At 31.5% G+C, this 21,155-nt stretch overlaps 1 protein-coding gene across 4 annotated transcripts; it reads left to right on the top strand.

The window, feature by feature from the left end:
• The first annotated feature begins 4 nt into the window (after positions 1–4).
• Positions 5–20,881, top strand: LOC105181803 (ATP-binding cassette sub-family G member 4). Of its 4 annotated transcripts, none has more exons than XM_025302487.1 (11): positions 5–394; positions 503–738; positions 9,004–9,264; positions 12,570–12,687; positions 13,384–13,579; positions 13,851–13,998; positions 15,004–15,243; positions 15,650–15,766; positions 17,854–18,117; positions 19,837–20,093; positions 20,543–20,881. In XM_025302487.1, the coding sequence occupies exons 3-11, from the start codon at positions 9,042–9,044 to the stop codon at positions 20,879–20,881; spliced, it is 1,902 nt and encodes a 633-aa protein (XP_025158272.1). In that variant the 5' UTR covers positions 5–394; positions 503–738; positions 9,004–9,041. The 4 variants fall into 4 exon arrangements, with proteins under 4 accessions (XP_025158272.1, XP_025158273.1, XP_025158274.1 ...); XM_025302488.1 differs by having other exon boundaries at positions 6–394; positions 503–734; positions 9,110–9,264; XM_025302489.1 differs by lacking the exon at positions 9,004–9,264 and having other exon boundaries at positions 8–394.
• Positions 20,882–21,155: the final 274 nt, after the last annotated feature.

Below are 21,155 nucleotides of genomic sequence, written 5' to 3'. Positions count from 1 at the left end.
ATATGTACGAGCGTATGTATATAATCAGTTCAGTTCAGTTCAATATTGGCTCCGGGCGAATAAGGTTTCCCCATACGCCATTCCGTAGCGTATGTATATAACTTCAGACTTCAATGAATGATACGATCTCATCCTCATCGATTGTATTATCGAATAGTCTGAAGTAGAAACAACAATTCCAGACGGTTCGGAAAAAAGGATCGAATCGATTCGAGTGTTTGGCTATATCAACGATATATCGTTTAATGCAGGGTCGTGTAAATTCAGATATAGATTCTAATCAGTTATTGGCAGCGATTTAAATTTTCGATTTAAATCTCTCGAGCATCCGAACTGTATGAAGTTAGCTACACTATCGTATGTAGTGTATGTATCGTAGAAAAATGGCTGAAAGGTGAGCAGTTGTGTATACGAACTTCTCGGAAAGATTACATGCATTAGTTTACATATTTATTTTGTATATTTTTACATATTTATGTTGTAACTCTTGTTAACAATATAGAAAGAAGTAAAGAGATATTTGAAGATAATGTACACTGGGAGACTGGCTTGCCAGAGCGAGCCACAATGCGGCTCACGGCTCACAACCTACATGCTATAATGCGACGCTCGTGAAAGCGTGTTGGCAGTCGTCGGTGAGCTTTCAGCCGTGACGGTCGCATACTGTGGTCGGGACGACAAACTGCAGCTTGGAATCACTCGCCTGTACAACGGATCGATCTACACCGCAGTTAGTAAGTACGTAATACAGGTATCTATTTTCTGTCTACTATGCGAATTGCGGTCGTATCGATTGTGCTCGTATAGACAGCAGCGGTCAATTTGTATGTTCGGTGTACAGAAAGTTGATGCGTTGATCGGTGCTCTCTTTCGTGAATGTCAAGCGAAAGGAATATTTCCAGATAGAATGGCAAATCACGGTGATGTTAAAATGATGAGGAAAATTCATTTTTTCATCATGATTCGGTTATCTTCTCGTCATCGTGATTTTCTGTTCTACTTGAACTCTGTTTGAAAGATCGATCATTTTCGTGTTACGTGCACTTTTAGTATATTTGCGCTCCGGCATCCGGTGTGTTTTCGTTAACATTTCGATTAATTTGCTCGCGTATATGTGGTGATTATATTCGATGGATATATTTCGCATTTAAATCATTTGTAGGCCGGAAATGAATCGACCATAATGGAGATTGTTCCATTGTGTCTCGATCTAGGAATGTATGATTGCGTTCTGGTCACGTTCTCTTTTGCTACAATGAAGAAGGAATGAAATGAAAATCGAATGTTTTGTCGCAACAGAATATTCCACATAGTTTTGTTATTTCACTGAGCATTAATCCAATGTTAGCATAACCTAGCGCAATTTTCCTAGTGCAATTGCAGTGATATGGCGGTTATTTTTCTGTGACATTGAATCAATTAATGTACTGTAATGTTGAATCATAAGTAATAGTGATCTATTATTACCGTACTGAAAGCAATAGAGTTTCCGCACATGTGTAACGGTATCATACAATCAGTTCTTCAAATATTACATATATTTCTTTCTAGTTTAATATATCTTAATCTTTAATAAAAAAATTCATATTTTTTCTTACATTTAATTCTTAAACTATTGAAATGTTTAATTATTAATTAAACGTAATTCTCCAATTATTCAGAATAATATGATTATCGAGGGTTAACCGACAAGATCAAATTACAATCATATATATATATATAGTCTCGGTATTTTACCCAAATGATAAAATAATTTTGATTACTTCGATGTATTGTGTGACTTGTATATTTGACGTCATATTGTTTTGTAAATTATATTCACTCGTCAACGAATCAATGTACATTTACTATTCACATATTACTATTCACTATTTAATTCGTGTTTTATAAAGTAGTATAAGCGTGAATTCTGATATTATTTGATGCGGATTTACAAAGAGACTTCGACTATTTTTTTTCCGTAAAATAAAAATGCTAAATTATATTATTAACTATGCTAATACGAAACGATATATTAATATTATGTTAATATGTTAAACATTATGGATGTATTTAAGTGCATCATCATCTAACAGCCATCAAGATTGCTTAATCATTTATCGTGCTCGTATGCGATAGTTAATGATGATAAATTTTTTCATTACTAGTTTTTCATTAATAATTTTTCATCGTATATTTTCCGTCAGATGTTTCAATATGTTGATTATATACGTACAATGATTATATACATCACTATAATTCAGACCGATAAACTTCTCGTCTAAAGAAAGAGCACACATGCTTACGTTTCATTTTGTTAGCGTTTTGTGAAAGTAGGACAGTTCTCGCGTGTGTACACGCTTATTTGCACCTACGCCTGTCTTTCTTTCTTTACACAACTCTCTTTTTTTCAAATTGACATAATTTTATCAATTATACATTAGCCTACTACCGAGTTTTTTCATATATAACGCTACCTCATATAGTCATTTCATATATAATATTTTACATACAATGGTATAATGTTTCACAAAATAAGAATTCGATCTTTAATTTCTATCATTTTAAATTTCTATCATTTTAAATTTCATTTACCAATAATTACTAATTGTCAATGTGATATAATGACGTAGAATAAAGTCTTTGTATTGTCTCTGCTTGTATTTAAAAGTTAACCTCCACAGCTATCGCGGAACGATAAGAGCAAACAAAACTCGCCATTCCACCCGTTGAACCGACTAATTTTCATTGTGAGTCATGCTTGTCTCATAGTTATTTCGTGTCCTTACGGCTATATATACGGCTTTTTATATGTTTTTCTCTTAATCTTGTTGATATATAATTTTTTCATATAATATTTAGATAACCTGAATATTTAGCAAGTCAGTTATTACATAAAAAAATATTGACATATTTAAAATATTTTTCCAAAGTTTTTTTAGTATATCAATTTTGCATTTCGTAGAACTCTGGTAAAGCTATCAGTTAAATACATGTAATTATAAAATTAAATTAATAAATGTTGAAATCTCTCATATTCAATATCTAGAAAAGGATTTAATATATTTCCTACTTATATATTTGTTGCTGTGCACGAATTTTGCTGATTTTGAATATTCAATATTAATATTTGCGACATGATTGGATAGTTATGCCTTCAAAATATTTATATATTATCACTTAATTCGTTGAAATTTTATTTATTAATTTTTAATCTTTAATCAACTATTTTATTGATCCAAAATTAACTTGCCATTAGATAAGATATTAAATATTAGGATTTATTACGGTTTTATATTTCCAACAAATTCTGTGGACAGGAAACAAATTATGAAAAAAAGAAGAGACAATAATAAATTTGCGATCAATATGGCTAAATCTTTTATATTGTCTCAGATCAAATTCTAAATTGATTAAACACATTAAATTATTAGTTTGTGCATCCAATTTGTGCATTTTATTTAATTGATTTGATTTTATTTAATTCAATACACCAGAAAATGATATAAATCATAGAAAAAATTAGAAATAATAAATTGTAAAACTATATGAGAAAGATTGAAACGCATCTTATATATCTTGTATGCATCTTATCAATTTATTGAATATTATAAAGCGACAAGTAAGACGAAATCGGAGACAAAGTAATGGGAGAGAAGTGTGCCAATAAAACTGATATTCATATCATATTAAGTAGAATAATTTTGTGTGTTTGCTTCCTTAGTCTTTATGCTAATCGATAGGAAGCTCTACAAAGAACGTCTCTCTTCTAATTTACTTTACTCTAATTTTAATCAAACATTTTCTTGTATATAAAATGTTATCGCACGATATTTTTTAATAGTACGTAAATAAGGATGATCGGATTGTTTGGGTATATATTAATATAATAAACGTAACAAAAATAATGGAATATATCAATTCGTGAACAATTTATAAATTCTAATAGACTCGCATTTAGTAAATATAGATAAAAAAGAAAAATGCTATAAATATGAGATCATATAGGTTTTATGCAGTTGACAAATCATTCTCGTAGTTTGGAATATTGACATAAATGTAGATAGCTTGCAAAATAAGATTATTTGTCGATAAGACTATATTTTTTTTTATTGGAGTAATACCAGATTCAATCGGATGAATACCAGAGTCATGAGAGCGTGATGCGAAATTGCGTTTAAAAGTCCGAGATTAAAATTGCGAAGTACAAATGTTATCTGAATCTGTCATTCGCTGAATAAAACTTGCCCCGATTATATAGGGTGTCCCATTTTAATCCGGCCGGCTGAATAAAATTCGAGGATGATATTTTCCAGAAAAAAATGTCAGACAAATGTTGCTCAGTTCTAAGGGGGACATTCGATGCCATCAACAATTTTGACCTCGGGTGAAGGGTTCAAGGTCATTCAAGGTCAACTTTTTTTTCTTAAATGGGAACCTCTATTTTTCACATCGGCAATCGATTCTACGTAAAAAAAAAATGAAACTTTTGTCTGAAGCATTTTTTTTTTATAACGCAAACTAATTTCACTTATTCAGCCTCCAAAATTGAAATTTTCAAACTTTCTGAATTTTTTACTCGAGAATGGTGAGGTTTGGGGGGAAATTGCAAAAGACAAAAAGTTCTTGGAATGCTGCAAGGAATTCACTCGAATTTTCGCATAGTTGATCGTGCACTTTTTTCCGCCAATGTTCTACCTGTCAGGAGGTACCTCGAAAAAAGTGCACGATCAACTATGCGAAAATTCGAGTGAATTCCTTGCAGCATTCCAAGAACTTTTTGTCTTCTGCAATTTCCCCCCAAACCCCACCATTCTCGAGTAAAAAATTCAGAAAGTTTGAAAATTTCAATTTTGGAGGCTGAATAAGTGAAATTAGTTTGCGTTATAAAAAAAATGCTTCAGACAAAAGTTTCATTTTTTTTTTTACGTAGAATCGATTGCCGATGTGAAAAATAGAGGTTCCTATTTAAGAAAAAAAAGTTGACCTTGAATGACCTTGAACCCTTCACCCGAGGTCAAAATTGTTGATGGCATCGAATGTCCCCCTTAGAACTGAGTAACATTTGTCTGACATTTTTTTCTGGAAAATATCCTCGAATTTTATTCAGCCAGCCGGATTAAAATGGGACACCCTGTATATAACTACTGATCATAAACATTGAATAAAACATATTCGAATTTCTACTTCGAATATTTCTAATATATCGAGATGTTTTTTACTTAGAATATTCTAATACTTTTGCTCGTTGCAAATATCGTGGTATACGGGATTCTTCAGTGACAATGTATGAATACATGATTTTATTGTGTGCAATTGCCGACGGCTGTTACATACGTTCGTATATAGAAATCGGAACTTTTAGAACAGATACGGCTTGTCTGCGTACTTTTCCACGATAATGATAGAAGGCTAGATATACGATATAATTCTTATACGTTATTTTGGAACATAATAACTATGAAACGAAACTAAAAGTCGTCAAATTATGCAGACAAACAAAAGTATAAATGAATGGAAGAGAGGGAGATTTCGCATAAATTTGGCTTTGCATATATTTAACTCGAAAACATGTTTCATGAGAATTACAGGTTATTCAAATACTTCAAACTCTATGTATTTTAAATAATCCCGTCCATCACAATGATATACGAACGTGTGATTTGCTTCCGATTTAGAAATAATTGGCACTCAAAAAGAGCTATAAAACCTACCAGTTTATACTACCAGTTTCGAATTTATTATATTATTCTTTACTCAACTTATTTTTTTCTTTTTTATTATTCTTATATAAATTAATATCTTGGAATGACTATAATTGGAATTCGCATTGGGGGATCTTTATTATCCAGTGTTATCCTTGATGCATATTCAACGAAAACACGTTACTCTCCGAATATCGCATCAGCTTAAGCTAACGATCTGTATTAACTTTTAGTTCATTCATGTTAATTTTCGACATTTATATTTCAAGCCGAAAACGCTATTAACTTTCTCATTTCGGAATCGCATAAGTCCGAAATTTAAATCGCAGCATATCTCATCTCATGTACACGTTTAAATCGCAGAACTTAAATTAAGATGGACTTTCAACCAAGCCGCGCGCGTTCTCATAGTTTAATGTTAAATTAAACATGATATATCGTCCTGTTTCTGTAGCCTTGTAACTGATAACACTGTCGTTACATCGTTTTTGCGCAAGATTATATTTTTCGTTCGTGAAGTCAGAGTGATAGTTACAATAACTGAATCACAATTTTATTTATTTCCGATACCGCTTTTTTTATTTTATTATCGAACATATGAACATTAAATAGAACAGTTGTCCGTCGAATTTATCATTACGTATTTTTATTTCATTACAATTATTTTGCAAATATGCGATGTTCTCCGCAAAATCAAGCGTTACCCGCAAGATAAGATATTTTTATGCTCGCCATTTTTTTGGTAAAAAAGTGATCAGTTTGAAAATTTTATTCGCATGTCGCTGCCAGTATGTACATATGTATGTTGCTTTTACGTGTATTAGCAATACGCGGTATGAATATCAGTCTGATAAATTGCTAATAACCTTTGCACTTTCCTGTAAGACTTTTACAACATCCGATCGAAAAAAACTAATGTGCATATTACTTCTTTTTTTTTATATATTTTATATTTCTTGTTGATATGTAATTTCGAATGGACATAATGTTTATAATGGATATAATTATACTTAACAATTTAAGGTAAATTCTTACGATAGACTAGTTCTTACGATTGTTCTCTGTTTCTCGTGAATACAAAATAATACATTATGATAATTCGAAGGCTCATAATATTTACACGTGCTTTATGTGCAAATATAGTAAAATATTGTGATGTTTTTAAATGAGATATAGATTGTTTGAAATACAAGCGTCATGTCGAATGTATTTGTAATTTTCTATTGTGCATCAATATATTCGCATTATGGAAAAGTTAGAGATGTTTTACATATATGTGTTCGCTTTTGTTATATGTTAATTAAGAATACACGTGTCCGAACATTCTCGATTAACAAATTAATTAACCGTTGGTTTCATCAGCGGTATATAAATGAATAAATTAATGAGACGTATAAATTTTGTGATATAATAAAAGAAAAATGATACAGTAGGCTATTTTGTTTTCATAGCTATTTAAAGCCAATAGCTTGGTTGTGATTCAGAAAAAGAAAGACAAGATTTGAAAATGTCCCGTTAGTTATCAATTGTCAGAGATAATTGCAGACATGTTATATAAAATGATGAAGACAAATAATGATATTTTCTTTCTTTCGGGCATCCGTAGCACCCTTGTAAAATTTTTCGCATGCTCATCAATTGAACGTAGTCCATTTACTAAAATTAAATTTACTAAAATTAAAAATATTACATATAATTTGTTCTTTTTATATATTGGGTGAGTGCAAAAGTTCGTGCGGAGTTTGTGAGTAAAAGTCACACAGTGATTAGGCAAACAAAAATCTTTATTCAATCAATGATATATTCTCCATCGTTTTCTATAATCTTTTCCCAACGTTCTGGCAGCATACGGATGCCTCGATCATAAAAACTGCGCAGTTTAGATTCGAAGAACGAAGAGACGCCGTTTTTTAAGGCTTCCAAAGAGTCAAAGTTTTTTCCATTTAAATAATTTTGCAATGACTGGAACAAGTGATAGTCAGATGGTGCGATATCAGGAGAATACGGTGGATGCGTTAAGACATCCCATTTCAGGCTCTTCAGTTTGCGCAGCGTCTTTTTCGAAACGTGTGGTCTGGCGTTGTCGTGATGAAAGACGACTCCCTTGCGATTTGACAAAATCGGACGTTTCTCTTTTATTTCTCGATTCAGATTGGTTAATTGGCGACAGTACTTGTCCGAATCAATCGTTTCGCCAGCGGGGAGAAGCTCGAAATAGATTATGCCCTTGCAATCCCACCAAACAGAGAGCATCACCTTCATCGGGTGCAAACTGGCCTTTGGCATTGCGTCACCATGCTCACCTGATTGTTTCCATGTCCGTTTGCGCTGAACATTGTTGTAGAGGACCCATTTCTCATCGCCCGTCACTAGTCGATCCAAAAACGACTCGTTATTGAGCCGCCCGAGTAAAGAAACGGCTGCAGAAATTCGCTTGATTTTGTTCTTCTCGGTCAGCAAATGGGGCACCCATATATCGAGCTTCAAATCGAATCCCATCTTTTTTAAACGCCGAAAAGCGGTTGATCGGTCAACGTTTAGTGCTGTAGCAACTTCTTCTATTGAAATTCGCGGATTATTGAGCACTAAAGTACGCAAAACATCGTCATCAATGTCAGAAGGTCGACCAGAGCGTGGCTCGTCTTCAAGGTTAAATTCTCCGCGCCGAAATTTAGCAAACCATTTTTCCACAGTTCGTTTAGCTGGTGCTTCATCCTGATAAACATCCTGAATGTTTTTTACGGCTGCGGCAACGTTTATTCCCTTCCGAAACTCGTAAAGCATAACATGCCGTAAATGCACCTTATCGATACTCATTTTTAAAGTGATATTTCTCGAAGCAGTTTGTATGAAAACAAATGATTTTTTTTTTAATAACAGCTGAAGACGTCACCTTTCCAACGTTATATAATATGTAGATGGAAGTATTAATGACAACACTTTACGACGCTTATAACTCCATCTATTGAAACTCCGCACGAACTTTTGCACTCACCCAATACATTACTACATAAATATAAAAACTGGGTGTAAAAATATTTTCTCTTGATTTCAGTTATGTGTTATAATTGAAAAATTATAATAATTTTCGAAACATTTTCCTTTTTATTTCTATCCTCTCCTTTTTATTTCCTATTTATTTTTTTTTATTTCAGACTGACGCAGTGTTAAGTCATGCAAAAGCGATTGTTGAACAACGAACAAACATAAGAAATATTATATAATTGAATGATACAATACCACAAAAACATGCACTCATGAATTTAAACGTACTTTTGTCGAATAATATCTAAGATCGTTGTGACCGTTTTTGCGTCAGTTCGCTTGCCAACAAGCATTTGCATCGCATTTTTATTCATGATGGCCACTCCGTCGCACTGCTCGCCGTCACGATCATCTTTGAACTGTTGCCAATTCGATCGTAGCAGTCAAGATGACGTAAGAAATCCGGCAATGATGAGCAACAATAATTATTTCCTACAAGAGAAACACTCCTTTCCGAAGAGACCAGAAGTCAACTTGTCTTTCAGTGACGTACGTTATCACATTAAGGAATGGAACCTATGCAAGTTCACAGTCTGTGAGTACCAATAAACAACAATATTTGTTTGTGTATGTTTTTATTAGTTTTAATATCTCATAATAGATGATACAGACGTACCAGCAAGACATTATATCAAAAATCATTCATCATTCATTCATTAGAAATCATATCGTGCATATAATTTGCATTTTTTGTATTTTAGAAAAATCTCTTTTTGAAAAATATCTTTATATATTTTGAAACATTAAATACGTCGTATATAGGACATATGTTATAAATATTTTATATACGTATGATATATCTTATGTACATTATCATGCAAATGAATGCTAAATAAATGAGAGCAAATGCAGTCACAATAGAAAAATCAATGTTTATGAATAATAATTATACGTAAGTGAAAGTAGATTGTCATTTCTAGGTGCTCATAGTTCACTCAACGATAACGAGAAATTTTCATTGGCTAAAACATGACAAAAATTACTGTGAGAGCAGAAACGTGTTGAATAAATTAACATTTTTAACCGGTTAAGATTTTGCCAGAACATATTGCAGAAATTATTGCAGAACATGTTGCAGAAGAATTGTTATATGCATATGCACATATCATCAGTTATTTAAGCGAGACGATTATTTTAATAATAGGGTTTAATAATAAGCCGTATTAATAATAGTGTTTAATAATAACCGTGTATTATAGGATTAGTGTGACGTACTTTCAGAGAAAGTATTTGAAACACGGTCCTACCGCAGAGACGAAGAAAGTTTTAAACGGAGAAAGTATCGCGCTATATTTTAAAAACATAACATATAAAAGTTATATTATTTAGAAATATTATGGATAAGGAAATCATCTTAATAATACTAGTGCTTAAATCAATGAAATGAATTAAACAACATAATAATTAGGTCATTCTTAGAAACTGGTATAATCTAGTATTTAAATAATAGTAAAAACATCCATTAGAAATCGATTAAACATGAAGTGCATTACTTTAGTAACGATTAGACTAACCTTTAAAGTGTAAAGAAATAATTAAAGAAATAATTGCTTTCCGCTTAAGAACCATTTTATTACACACGTTTCATACATATGTTAACAATCGTAATAATCATATTTTATTCTACAGACAAATCTTTACATTTGCATAATGTAACGGCTTGGGTGATTTTATTTATTTATAAATACATTCAGTAATTATTAAAATCCAGTTTTTCTGTCCATTTATCTACATTTTACCATGACATTTCAATTTTTTCAATATTGTACGTATAAATGGGCAATAAATGATAATGGTACTTAATCACGTCATTATAATATGCCGTGATATTTCAATTTATTTTACCTTGATACAAGCGTATAATAATTTTTTTTTGTGTCATTTAGATGAATTACTATGTCGAGTGTATAACTCGAGATTACGTGTTAAAACCACATCCGCTATGAGGCTATGTTGTACTAATCATAATGCAAGAAAGGAACATGTGCGTCATTGATAATAATATTCAGACGAAAGATGTGTGCCTTCACTTGGACAGTGGAATCAATTGCATAACAATTCATCTTGCCCCTTTTCTCTTTTGAATAAAGTTTTTATAGATGTGTCATTATGCCTGTGCACTAATTTACATTCCATGAAGGGAGAATGAAGTAAATTTAGTTTCAGCTCATGTGTATTGAAGCATAAGTTTCAATAAATATGAGTAAATATGAAACACTTGTTTTTTTCTTTTTTTTTTTTCAAATACGAATCTATACAGTGAATTCACCTCTTAGAAATATATGAGCATTTGCGACTTGAATTAATAATACGTAACATTTATTAATCATACGTGATGCGTTTGCCAGCAAATATACCTCAAGCTGGTAAGCATGCGCTGAATAATAATATGAACAATCTTATATTTCTGCGAAGTACAATTCTGCGAAGGGAATTTATTTCTTGAAAGCAAAACGCACGAACTAATTAGAGAGGAAAATGCAAATCCGATAACTTTTTTCCAAATTTCTTCAAATATAATATGTAATACATTGCAAAATCAAATTTGCCCATACAATTAAAGTGGACAGGCGAATTAAGAATGACACTTGCTTTTGCCGTCTCTGTAGTAGAGTATTAGCACTATTATGATACTAAGTTTCCGCAGAAATTGCTTTCGCCATTTGTATTTGTTTCGTTGAGCATCTCATTTGCTGCGTTTCTGTGTAAAATCAAATGTACATTTGATACATATATCAATACATGCTGCACTAAACACATGTGGAAGCTGGGTAAACGAATGCTGTTCATTATCATGTGTCATTAATGTTTATAATTGGACATCATACACCCATCGTAATTACATAAGTATTATATAAAACGTGATTGAGAAGTGTAGCATAATTCAATATCTTTTCTAATAACTTATCTTGAAGTAACAGCAATGCGACAATACAATGAGTACTTTGGATAGTGTTGTAGTTGCTCTCATATATTTCGCAACATACGCGGCATGTACGTCGCAGGGAAATAATAAGCCTTGCTTATTATCGGTAATAATTTATCATAAAAGCGGTTCAAGGTCTGGATGAACATATGCAAAGTTGAAAGGAATAATCGGGTTGCTCTAGAAATGCTATCTGAAGTAGTTCCTGTTATTCGTGCACATTGCTCTCGGTATTATTAAAAAGTAACAGAAAAAATCGTTTCAGATCATTTAAACTTGATATCAGCCTTTAAACTTGACACCAAACTCTTGCTCTATTTAATGTCGCAAGTAACGGTTATCAGAAAATGCTATTGCTTACAAAATTCAAGACGAATAATATCGTCTCGGTTTCTGTCTGCATTGCTGATAATTATATAATAATTGAATTAAGATATAAAAATAATTAAGATTAATGTCGCGATATATTGGGTAAGTGCAAAAGTTTACATGAATTTGTTAAAGATGTGACGACTAATCCAGTTATATATATAGATGTACAACATACTAAAAATAATAGAAAACAATGGCGATTACTTAGTAGAATGTTATAAATCATTTTTAATAAAATTACTTCGTCCATTTTTGTGTCACAAAGTTCATCAAAATTTTGTATTTATGCAATATAAATATATATTTTTTATATAATATACCAAACTGCATTGGTTATATATAATAATAATTGAATCTTAATCTCGTAAAATTATTATATAATATGCACGTATTTTTTTATCTTTGTCAACTCGCACATATTTCACGTAAATCGGACTATAAAGTTGAATAATGTTGCTTCAAATGTTAAGCAAGCTAACAATGTAACATCAGGTGAAATATCCATATCACAATGACAATTGCGAATAATGTTTTTGTTACAGACGAGAAAGAAATTTTGCATGGTGTTAGCGGCGAGTTTAAAGCCGGAGAATTATCGGCTATAATGGGGCCTTCTGGAGCCGGGAAATCGACATTACTGAATGTTCTTGCCGGTTTCACGTGAGTAATAATTAAAAGATATGATTTAATTTTGTAAAGTGCGTGCAATAATGATATCTGTAATGATATTTGATAAATGATTCGACTTTAAATATCATTAAGAATTAATTTTAGATAAGATACTTAGTGTTGGATTTCTAATGTACTACTTCTACTTACAATTTGTTGTATGAGATTAAAATCTTATCTTTTTTGTGTGTGTGTGTACTGTGAATTTAAATTGAATCTGAATATAAAGCATATAATTTATAAATAGCGCGATATTGCGCGTCTTCTCATTTGTTACGTACAAACGGAAACTTTAAAATTAATTTTTTATCGTTACTTTTTTGCATCTATTGAATATTAAAAATGTGCTGCAAATACTGATAAACATACATAAAAGATATATATAGAAAGAAAAGATATAGAAAACGTCAACAAACTAGTCACATCTGGATGATATATTTCTTTTATAATAATAAATAATATAATTTATGTCATTAATATATCAAACTTTAATGTCGGTGTTTTATATTTTTAGAGACAGATCCATTGAATGTATCCATTCATACAAGACATAAATTTCTTCTCTTGTTTGTTACTTAATTTATATGATATCTCTTAAGTTCTTTTTGATACTTTCTGTACGATGAGTATATTAAATTATAATTATTATATTTATTCGTTTAAAAATATCAACATCAAATGTTACAGAGTAAGCGGTGCAAGCGGAGAAATTCTAGTTAACGGCGAAACTCGATTACCTTATAGCGAACGATGGAAAAGAAGTTCGTGTTATATACAACAAAACAGCGTTCTCAGAGCGAAAATCACCGTGGGAGAGGCTATGACTGTAGCAGCTCATTTAAAACTTGGTTGTTCAATAAGCTCCGCTTATAAGCATTCACAGGTTTATTACAATCGACTATCTACAACAACGAGATTGATTATATAAAAAGTTGGATATTTTTTTTTCATTTTTCATTGAAGTAAAAGTCATTTTGAAAAATCTGTTTAAGAACAAAATTTGATCGATTTTATTTAAATATAAAAAATCCATTTTGCTTTATAATTATATTATTGATATCTAACGACGTCTCGTTCACTTTTTGTTTTATAATTATTTTCTGATTTCATTCTCCAATTTATTTTACTCATGTTTTTTATTTTTGTTTAATAAGGTTTTAAAACTATTGGAAATGTTAGGACTGACGTATTGTTACGACACATTATGCGGAAAATTGTCAGGAGGTCAAAAGAAACGACTCGACATGGCTTTGGAACTCCTAACCAATCCTTCAGTATTATTTCTCGATGAGCCGACAACTGGTAAGTAATGTAAATACTAACATTTATCATGTCTGTAACTAAAATTTTATCACAAATGATGTCTACAAATTCTTTAATTTTTCCTTATTCTCCCTAATAAATGAAAATAATTAATATAAAAGGAAATCATATTATACAAAAAGTATAACAACATATTAAAAATAATCAGACACAATAACTATACAAACAATATCGTAAAGTATGTAGAATAAAACTAAAGATAGTTTTCTTACTCCGAGGAATCGGTTGGACCTATTTAGAACTTGATTGAATTAATTATTAGAACGGTACATTAGAACGGTTAATTTGTATAATTAACTATAATTAACTAGAAGCGTCTCATTATAGTACACGTCCAAATTCACGTCTGTTCCTTTGCATGCGCATTCACCCGAAGAGATATTTTTTAATACTTATTAATAATAGTTATCGATAATCGGTCATTTATGATGACAATCTAATACTCTGTAATAAATGGGTTGTGTTTTTTGCATTGGATTATACGGCAGAAAAAGTCGCGTGACTGTGTTCTGTTCTGTGTTGTGTTGTAATATTCTGTCCTGTAATGAGCAACAGTGAAGTCGCAAGATCTCGCAATCACATGTCGCAATCTACGATATGTATTTCCATTTACTTCATTCCATTTTCAGTCTCGACTATGTTTGCTTAATACTTCGGACACATGCAAATCTATTATGGACATTTGCATTGCAAAAAGTGTTGCGACTAATTTTCATATTGATATAATATCGATTTAACGATCTCCCCAGCACATAATATCGATTCAACAATTTCCCCAGAAATAATGTAAAAGAAAGTAAAGTTCAAAGTATTCAAGGAAAAAACGTTTGAAAGATATCAATGTCGTTCTTTGTAGTTTCATCATACATCCCACGCGAAAGAAAATTTATTCATATTGAACAATTTTAAGGTAGAAGAATCATTTTATTTGAAAATTATATACATGAGAGATCGTTGTTGCCTTAATAGATACGGCTTTTTCAGGTTTAGATTCCTCCTCGTGCAGCCAATGCGTTGCACTCATGAAACGATTGGCTGAAGTAGAAAGACGTACGATAATTTGTACGATTCATCAACCAAGTGCTTTGGTCCTCGAGATGTTTGATGCTTTATACGTAGTGGCTAATGGTTATTGTATATATAAAGGTACAATCAGTTCTTTGTTGCCGCATTTGGCCTCCATCGGTGCCAATTGCCCACCTTATCATAATCCAGCAGATTTCCGTAAGTAAAATAATTTAAACATAAACTACCATTAGATAACAGATAGCACAGAGTACTATCTATTCGCCCGTATTGTTATTGATGTTAACCTGCAAATGCATAAGAAGTTTAAACAAATTATATTCATTTTCTGTAAAGATCATTTTTCAAAGATGAAATTGTACACGGAATATCTTTTAAATTGCTAGAATGCAAAATATTCATTAACCCGCCAGAGAGATAGTTCTTTTGAATAAATTAAATTTAAAATATAATTTATTTTTTATTGCCACGACTCTATTTAAATGTATTTAGTAGTTACAAGTTTTACGATTTTATAAAATACATCATCGTTACATAAAAACATCAAATTTTAGAATTTGTAAGTTAATTCTTAAATGAAAGTTAATCCTTATATTTGTTTCAGTTCTCGAAGTGGCAATTGGAGAATACGGCATTACTCTCGACAAGCTGATAGATGCAGCACAGACGATCCAGGATAATCAGAAATCAACTGTTTTTACTACAGCGCTGCCTAAAAGAAGTAAGCTCTTTTACTTTTTTTTTTTAGATATTTTATTTTCATCTCAAATTTCTCATAAAATTCTAAGTTGTCCACGAAAATTATATGTTCGAGTACACACAATATCTTGAATAATAAAGATGCTCGACAAATCTACAGGTCAACAATGCTTACATAGACTGCGTTCCGATATTCACTGCCAGCATTGAAAATCTATAGTATACGTGACACAAACTGTGTATTTTCAGTACTGGCAGTGAATTTCGGAACGCAGCCATATTCGTGTATATTGGTCTGTTCTTTTTAGCTGCACTACTGAACTGGTGCAATAAGTTAAAGTGAGAAAAAATATAGTTGTCTCATTCTAACTTATTGCACTGGTTCCGCAGTGTAGCTGAAAAGAACAGACCATATGTCTAAAGCCAGCGGCACACGGTGCTTGTTTTCGTGCTGGATTGCTTGCTGGATGAAAATATTGCATTGTGATTGGTACATTTCCGAAGATGGATGGAAATGCACCAATTAGAACGCAGTATTTTCATCCAGCAAGCAATCCAGCACGAAACAAGCACCATGTGCCGCTGGCTTAATTTATACAGGTTGCGTGAAAAGTTCGCGGAGCGGCATCTATAAATAAACGGTAGAATTATAAATTGTAGTCATATAGAATATATGAATTATATAGAATCACTCTTCACATGAACCTAGGTTAGGTTTCATTTCCATCTGTCAATTCTTTCTGTGTTTACAACCCAATTGAAGTTGACGTGTCAGTATATTTGTTTGCAATGGAAAATTTGAAACAGCGTGCAGTGATTGAGTTCTTTGTTAAAAAAGGTTTAAAGGCAATGTAAATTCATTCCGAGATGGTAAATGTGTTAAGGGAATCTACTTCAAAAACAATGGTTTATAAATGGGCACTTGAGTTTCAACGTGGTCGTACAAGCATTAAAGATGATCCACGCAGTGGACGTCCAAAAAGCGCATCAACATCAGAAATCATTGAGCAAATACATGTTATTGTTTCTGAAGATCCAAGTGTGACTACGCGTGAAATTGTTCATATGCCATAGGCATTTCAGATGAACGGGTACGACATATTTTGCATAAAGAATTACAAATGAAAAAGGTGTTTGGAAAAGTGGTGCCGCTAACGTTAACAATTCAACAAAAACTCGCTCGAAAGCAAATTTCTCAGCGTTATTTGGATCGTTTTAAGAAGAATAAAACCGATTTTGTGCGTCGTTTTATAACTATGGATGAGACTTTTGTTAATTGACTATCTGGAAAAAGGTAAAGCAATTAACTCTGAATATTATTGTAACCTTTTGGATCAATTGGACGCAAAAATTCGTGAGAAAAGACCTGGTTTGCAGCACAAACAGATCATTTTTCACCAAAATAACGCACCTGCTCACACAAGTGTTTTGTCAATGTCTAAATTCAATGAATTGAAGTACAAATTGCTTGGTCATCCACCGTATTCGCCAGATTTGGCACCCAGCGAACTCTATCTGTTCCGAAATCTGAAACAATTCCTCTGTGGAAAGCATTTTTTGTCAAATGAAGAAGCTGCCGTAGAGGCATATTTCACAGATCTTCCAGAAACACACTTCCGTGATGGAATAAAATTATTGGAGAGCCATTGGGCCAAGTGTATTGAAGTTAATGGAGACTATATTGAATAAAATCATTTTTAGAATTTGGTATTCTTTATTTCAGTTTCGCTCCGCGAACTTTTCACGCAACCTGTATAAGTATCATAAATATACAACAGAGTTCCAAAATATTTTATATAGTGATTTATATGTGTATGTGTGAATATTTTTGATTATAATAAAATTTATATTGATTTGTTATTCATATTAATATATAAAAATCAATTTTTTTTTAACATAGAATGAACAGAAAAGTTGTTTTTTGAAAAATTTATTTTAGCAAATTTCTAAAGTGATCTTAGTTCGTTAATGTGCAAATCTTAAACAATTTTCTCATCTCCGTAGTTTTTATTTTATTTTCGCGGGGAAAGTAATATATTACATTTCGTCGAAAGATCTACTTCTCCAAAAAAATGGAATTGACGCTTATCTTTATACGTATAATTTCAGCAAAAAATGTAAAAGACTCGCCATCACCTGCCGGATATCTAACGCAATGTTATCTTTTATACAAAAGGCAATTGTTATGCTTGAAAAGAGATTATGCATTGTTGTTGGCGCGATTGCTCTGTCATCTATTAATCGGCGTAATCTTCGGTTATCTATACATGGGAAGTGGTTATCGAGCTAATGGTGTCCTAGCAAATTATGTTTATCTATATGGGTCATTGCTACTTCTCGTCTATACCGGAAAAATGGCGGTTACCCTTGCTTGTAAGTATCTAAGTGAATCAAATTGTTTAAATAAATATTCGATTATGCGCAGTTTATTATCAATATTCGAAGGACAACTTGCCGTTACATCTAGAAGTATATAATTGTTTCCTATTCCTATATATAGTTGTTTCCTATCTATGAATAATTTATAATTGTGCAATACTACAAATATTACAAATACTTAATTTTATTATTATCATTTCACGGATTTATTATTAAGAAAAGAGACGATAAATCTTAAAAAGATTATTACGTAAAACTTAAGAGAATATTACAACGTGTCATACATATAATAGATATGTTTACAATAATAGATCATTTCCATAATTGTCATGATAATGTGTTTTTTTATCTCTTCTCATAATTGAATTTTTTCTAAAATGTTTTCATCTGACTGCAATAGCATGCTAATAACGTGCAATTATTAATATCAAGGCCACTAAGATTGAAATGTGAATCGCAATAACATAATAATGTGCAATTATATGTAATTGCAATAATATAAATATTATATAAATATGTATCAGAAGTATTGAATAATTTTTCCTACTGCATATAATTATGTTTGTGTGTGTGTTTGCATGTGTCTGTGTATTTAATTCATACAATCAAATGTTTCCTAGATAGCCAAACGCAAAAATAGATTTTATGTAGTGTCTGTTACAGACTCATCAGCTTACTAGCAAAAATATAATAGAATCTGACCAGAGTATGACGACAGACTGATGACAGAAACCGAGCAAGATCCGTCGTTCCATTGTATTTGAATGAAGTATATTCTAGATCCTGCTTGCTTTCTGCCGTCAATCTACTGTCAGATTTCACCGGTTTGCTTCATCTCGCAATTTCATATAATTTGTCATAATAAAATCGAATTTTGCTATGATCTCACTATTTATTTAGCTTATATATTTTGATTTACTTGCCAATTTGATTAACCATATGGAGTGTCTGTCATTGCAGCTATCTAAAAAATATCGTCGCCAATTTCGCTGTCTTTTGAAATGACGTTGGTCAATAGTAATTACCTGCGATCGTTGCTTCATATATAATGGCTCACACGTTGCAATATTTCGTGCTTGGTCATTATGTTGAAATATAGGTCAAGGAAACGTGTGCCGAGATATCTTTTTTATAGTGCGATTAAATTTTCTAGAGTGTTTAGAATGTCTAGAGTCTAGAGTACTAGAGTGTCTAGAGAGTGACAAAGCATGACTATTGTCTTAGCACATATTAGTAACATATTTATACACGGATATCGAAATAAGCATTAATATATGATTTCGATTAAATGATGAAATGACCTATAACGTTACTTAATATTTGATAAATTCTATAACTCTACAACGATAAATATTAAAAGATTATTTACGTATTTATTTAGATAGATAGATTTATTCAGACTTTTTACGTTTTTGTATTTATAATACATTCAAATATCGTAATCAGTCTATCAAATAAAAAATTAAAAAATTAGTTTATGCTTACTTGATAGTAGTACATCTTTAAATACATATATAAGTAATATTTATATAACAATTTATTATATTACAAGCAAGCGTATGTATGTATTTGCTGTGTGTAGGTATTTGCATAGATATAAAATAAAATGTTCATACAATAGTATATGTTACTACGTTAATAGCATTTATCACATATAAACCCAAAGGGAAGTTGCGATTTTTGTTATATATATTGAGATTCTATTTGTTTCAGTTCCATTGGAGATGCAAATTCTCACAAGGGAGCACTTTAACCATTGGTACCGGCTAGCACCATATTATATCAGTATATTACTTATCGAAATACCTTTCCAAGCGGCATGCGCGGCAACATACTTGACTGTGAGTTACTGGTTGACTGGTCAACCCGTGGAGACACAACGCATAATTTCATTCATGGTAATCAGCATAGCTGCTAGTTTAACAGCACAAGCATGGGGTTTCTTCATTGGTGCTACTACACCTGTTAAGGTAAATTTGGCATTTTATATGTATGGATATTTTCCTCCTTGAAATTAGTCGTATAACTTTGGGATCTAGAATTCTACATGTTGATACACGTTGATAAATTTACAAATTAACAAAAGTGTTTGCAGCAACGTGTGTAAATAATAGATCGCAAGTCTATGCGGTCGGTAATCTGATGGATTCACAAATATACTATATAATTAGACATTTATAAGTTTGCGTATAGTTATATACGAATTTGTACTTTTACAAGTTTATTAATTTATTAATTCTAAAAAAACTAATTTTAATTTATATATCTAAATGTTTGGTTTTAAAAATTATATATATGTATGAGATATAAGTGTATAATTTACTGAAAAATGGAGATTAATAGTTTTTAGATTAATTACATTGAAATATAAATTTAAAAATGTTGAATTTTGTATTCTTGAATTTGTATTCTTTTACAGATCGCAGTATTTATTGGTCCTATACTTGCGGTATTGTTCTCTGTCTTTGGCTTCTGCATTCGTTATATGGATACTCCACTTTTCTTCCGCTGGATGTTCTACATATCATATTTTCGAGCAAGTTTTCAGAGCCTAGTGTACACTATGTATGGATTCGATAGAACAGAATTGAAATGCGACGACTTATACTGTCACTTCAAGAAACCCGTTAAGTTTCTTATAGAGATGGACATAAATGAAGTAAACGTAGTGAATAATTTAGTACTGATTCTTGGCATAGGAGTATTGATGCATCTTTTAACCGCCAGTGCATTATGGTGCAAACTCAATAGAAGGTGAACCAAATTCTTCTGTCTTGTTGACACAGTATTTTAACGTTCTATGGAGTTTTTCCGAGGAATAATATTGTCAAAATTTTTTCCACGTTTGTACGAAATGTGGAAATATAAGGAAATCTCATTAAAAACGTTCGATTAGAAATTTACAGTGAAAATAAAAACGCAAATGGAACGCAAATGGAAAGGTCAAGAGAATCAACATTATCATATACTGCTTAAGTTCCTATTTCAGCCCTTTCTCATCTCATTCTCATTTTGCTAATTGTAATGTATCT

Source organism: Harpegnathos saltator, unplaced genomic scaffold, assembly GCF_003227715.2.
Source record: "Harpegnathos saltator strain DR-91 unplaced genomic scaffold, Hsal_v8.6 scaffold498, whole genome shotgun sequence".
NCBI lineage: Eukaryota > Metazoa > Arthropoda > Insecta > Hymenoptera > Formicidae > Harpegnathos > Harpegnathos saltator.
Note: the sequence above shows the minus strand (reverse complement) of the source record. Positions and strands in the feature narration are given on the sequence as shown.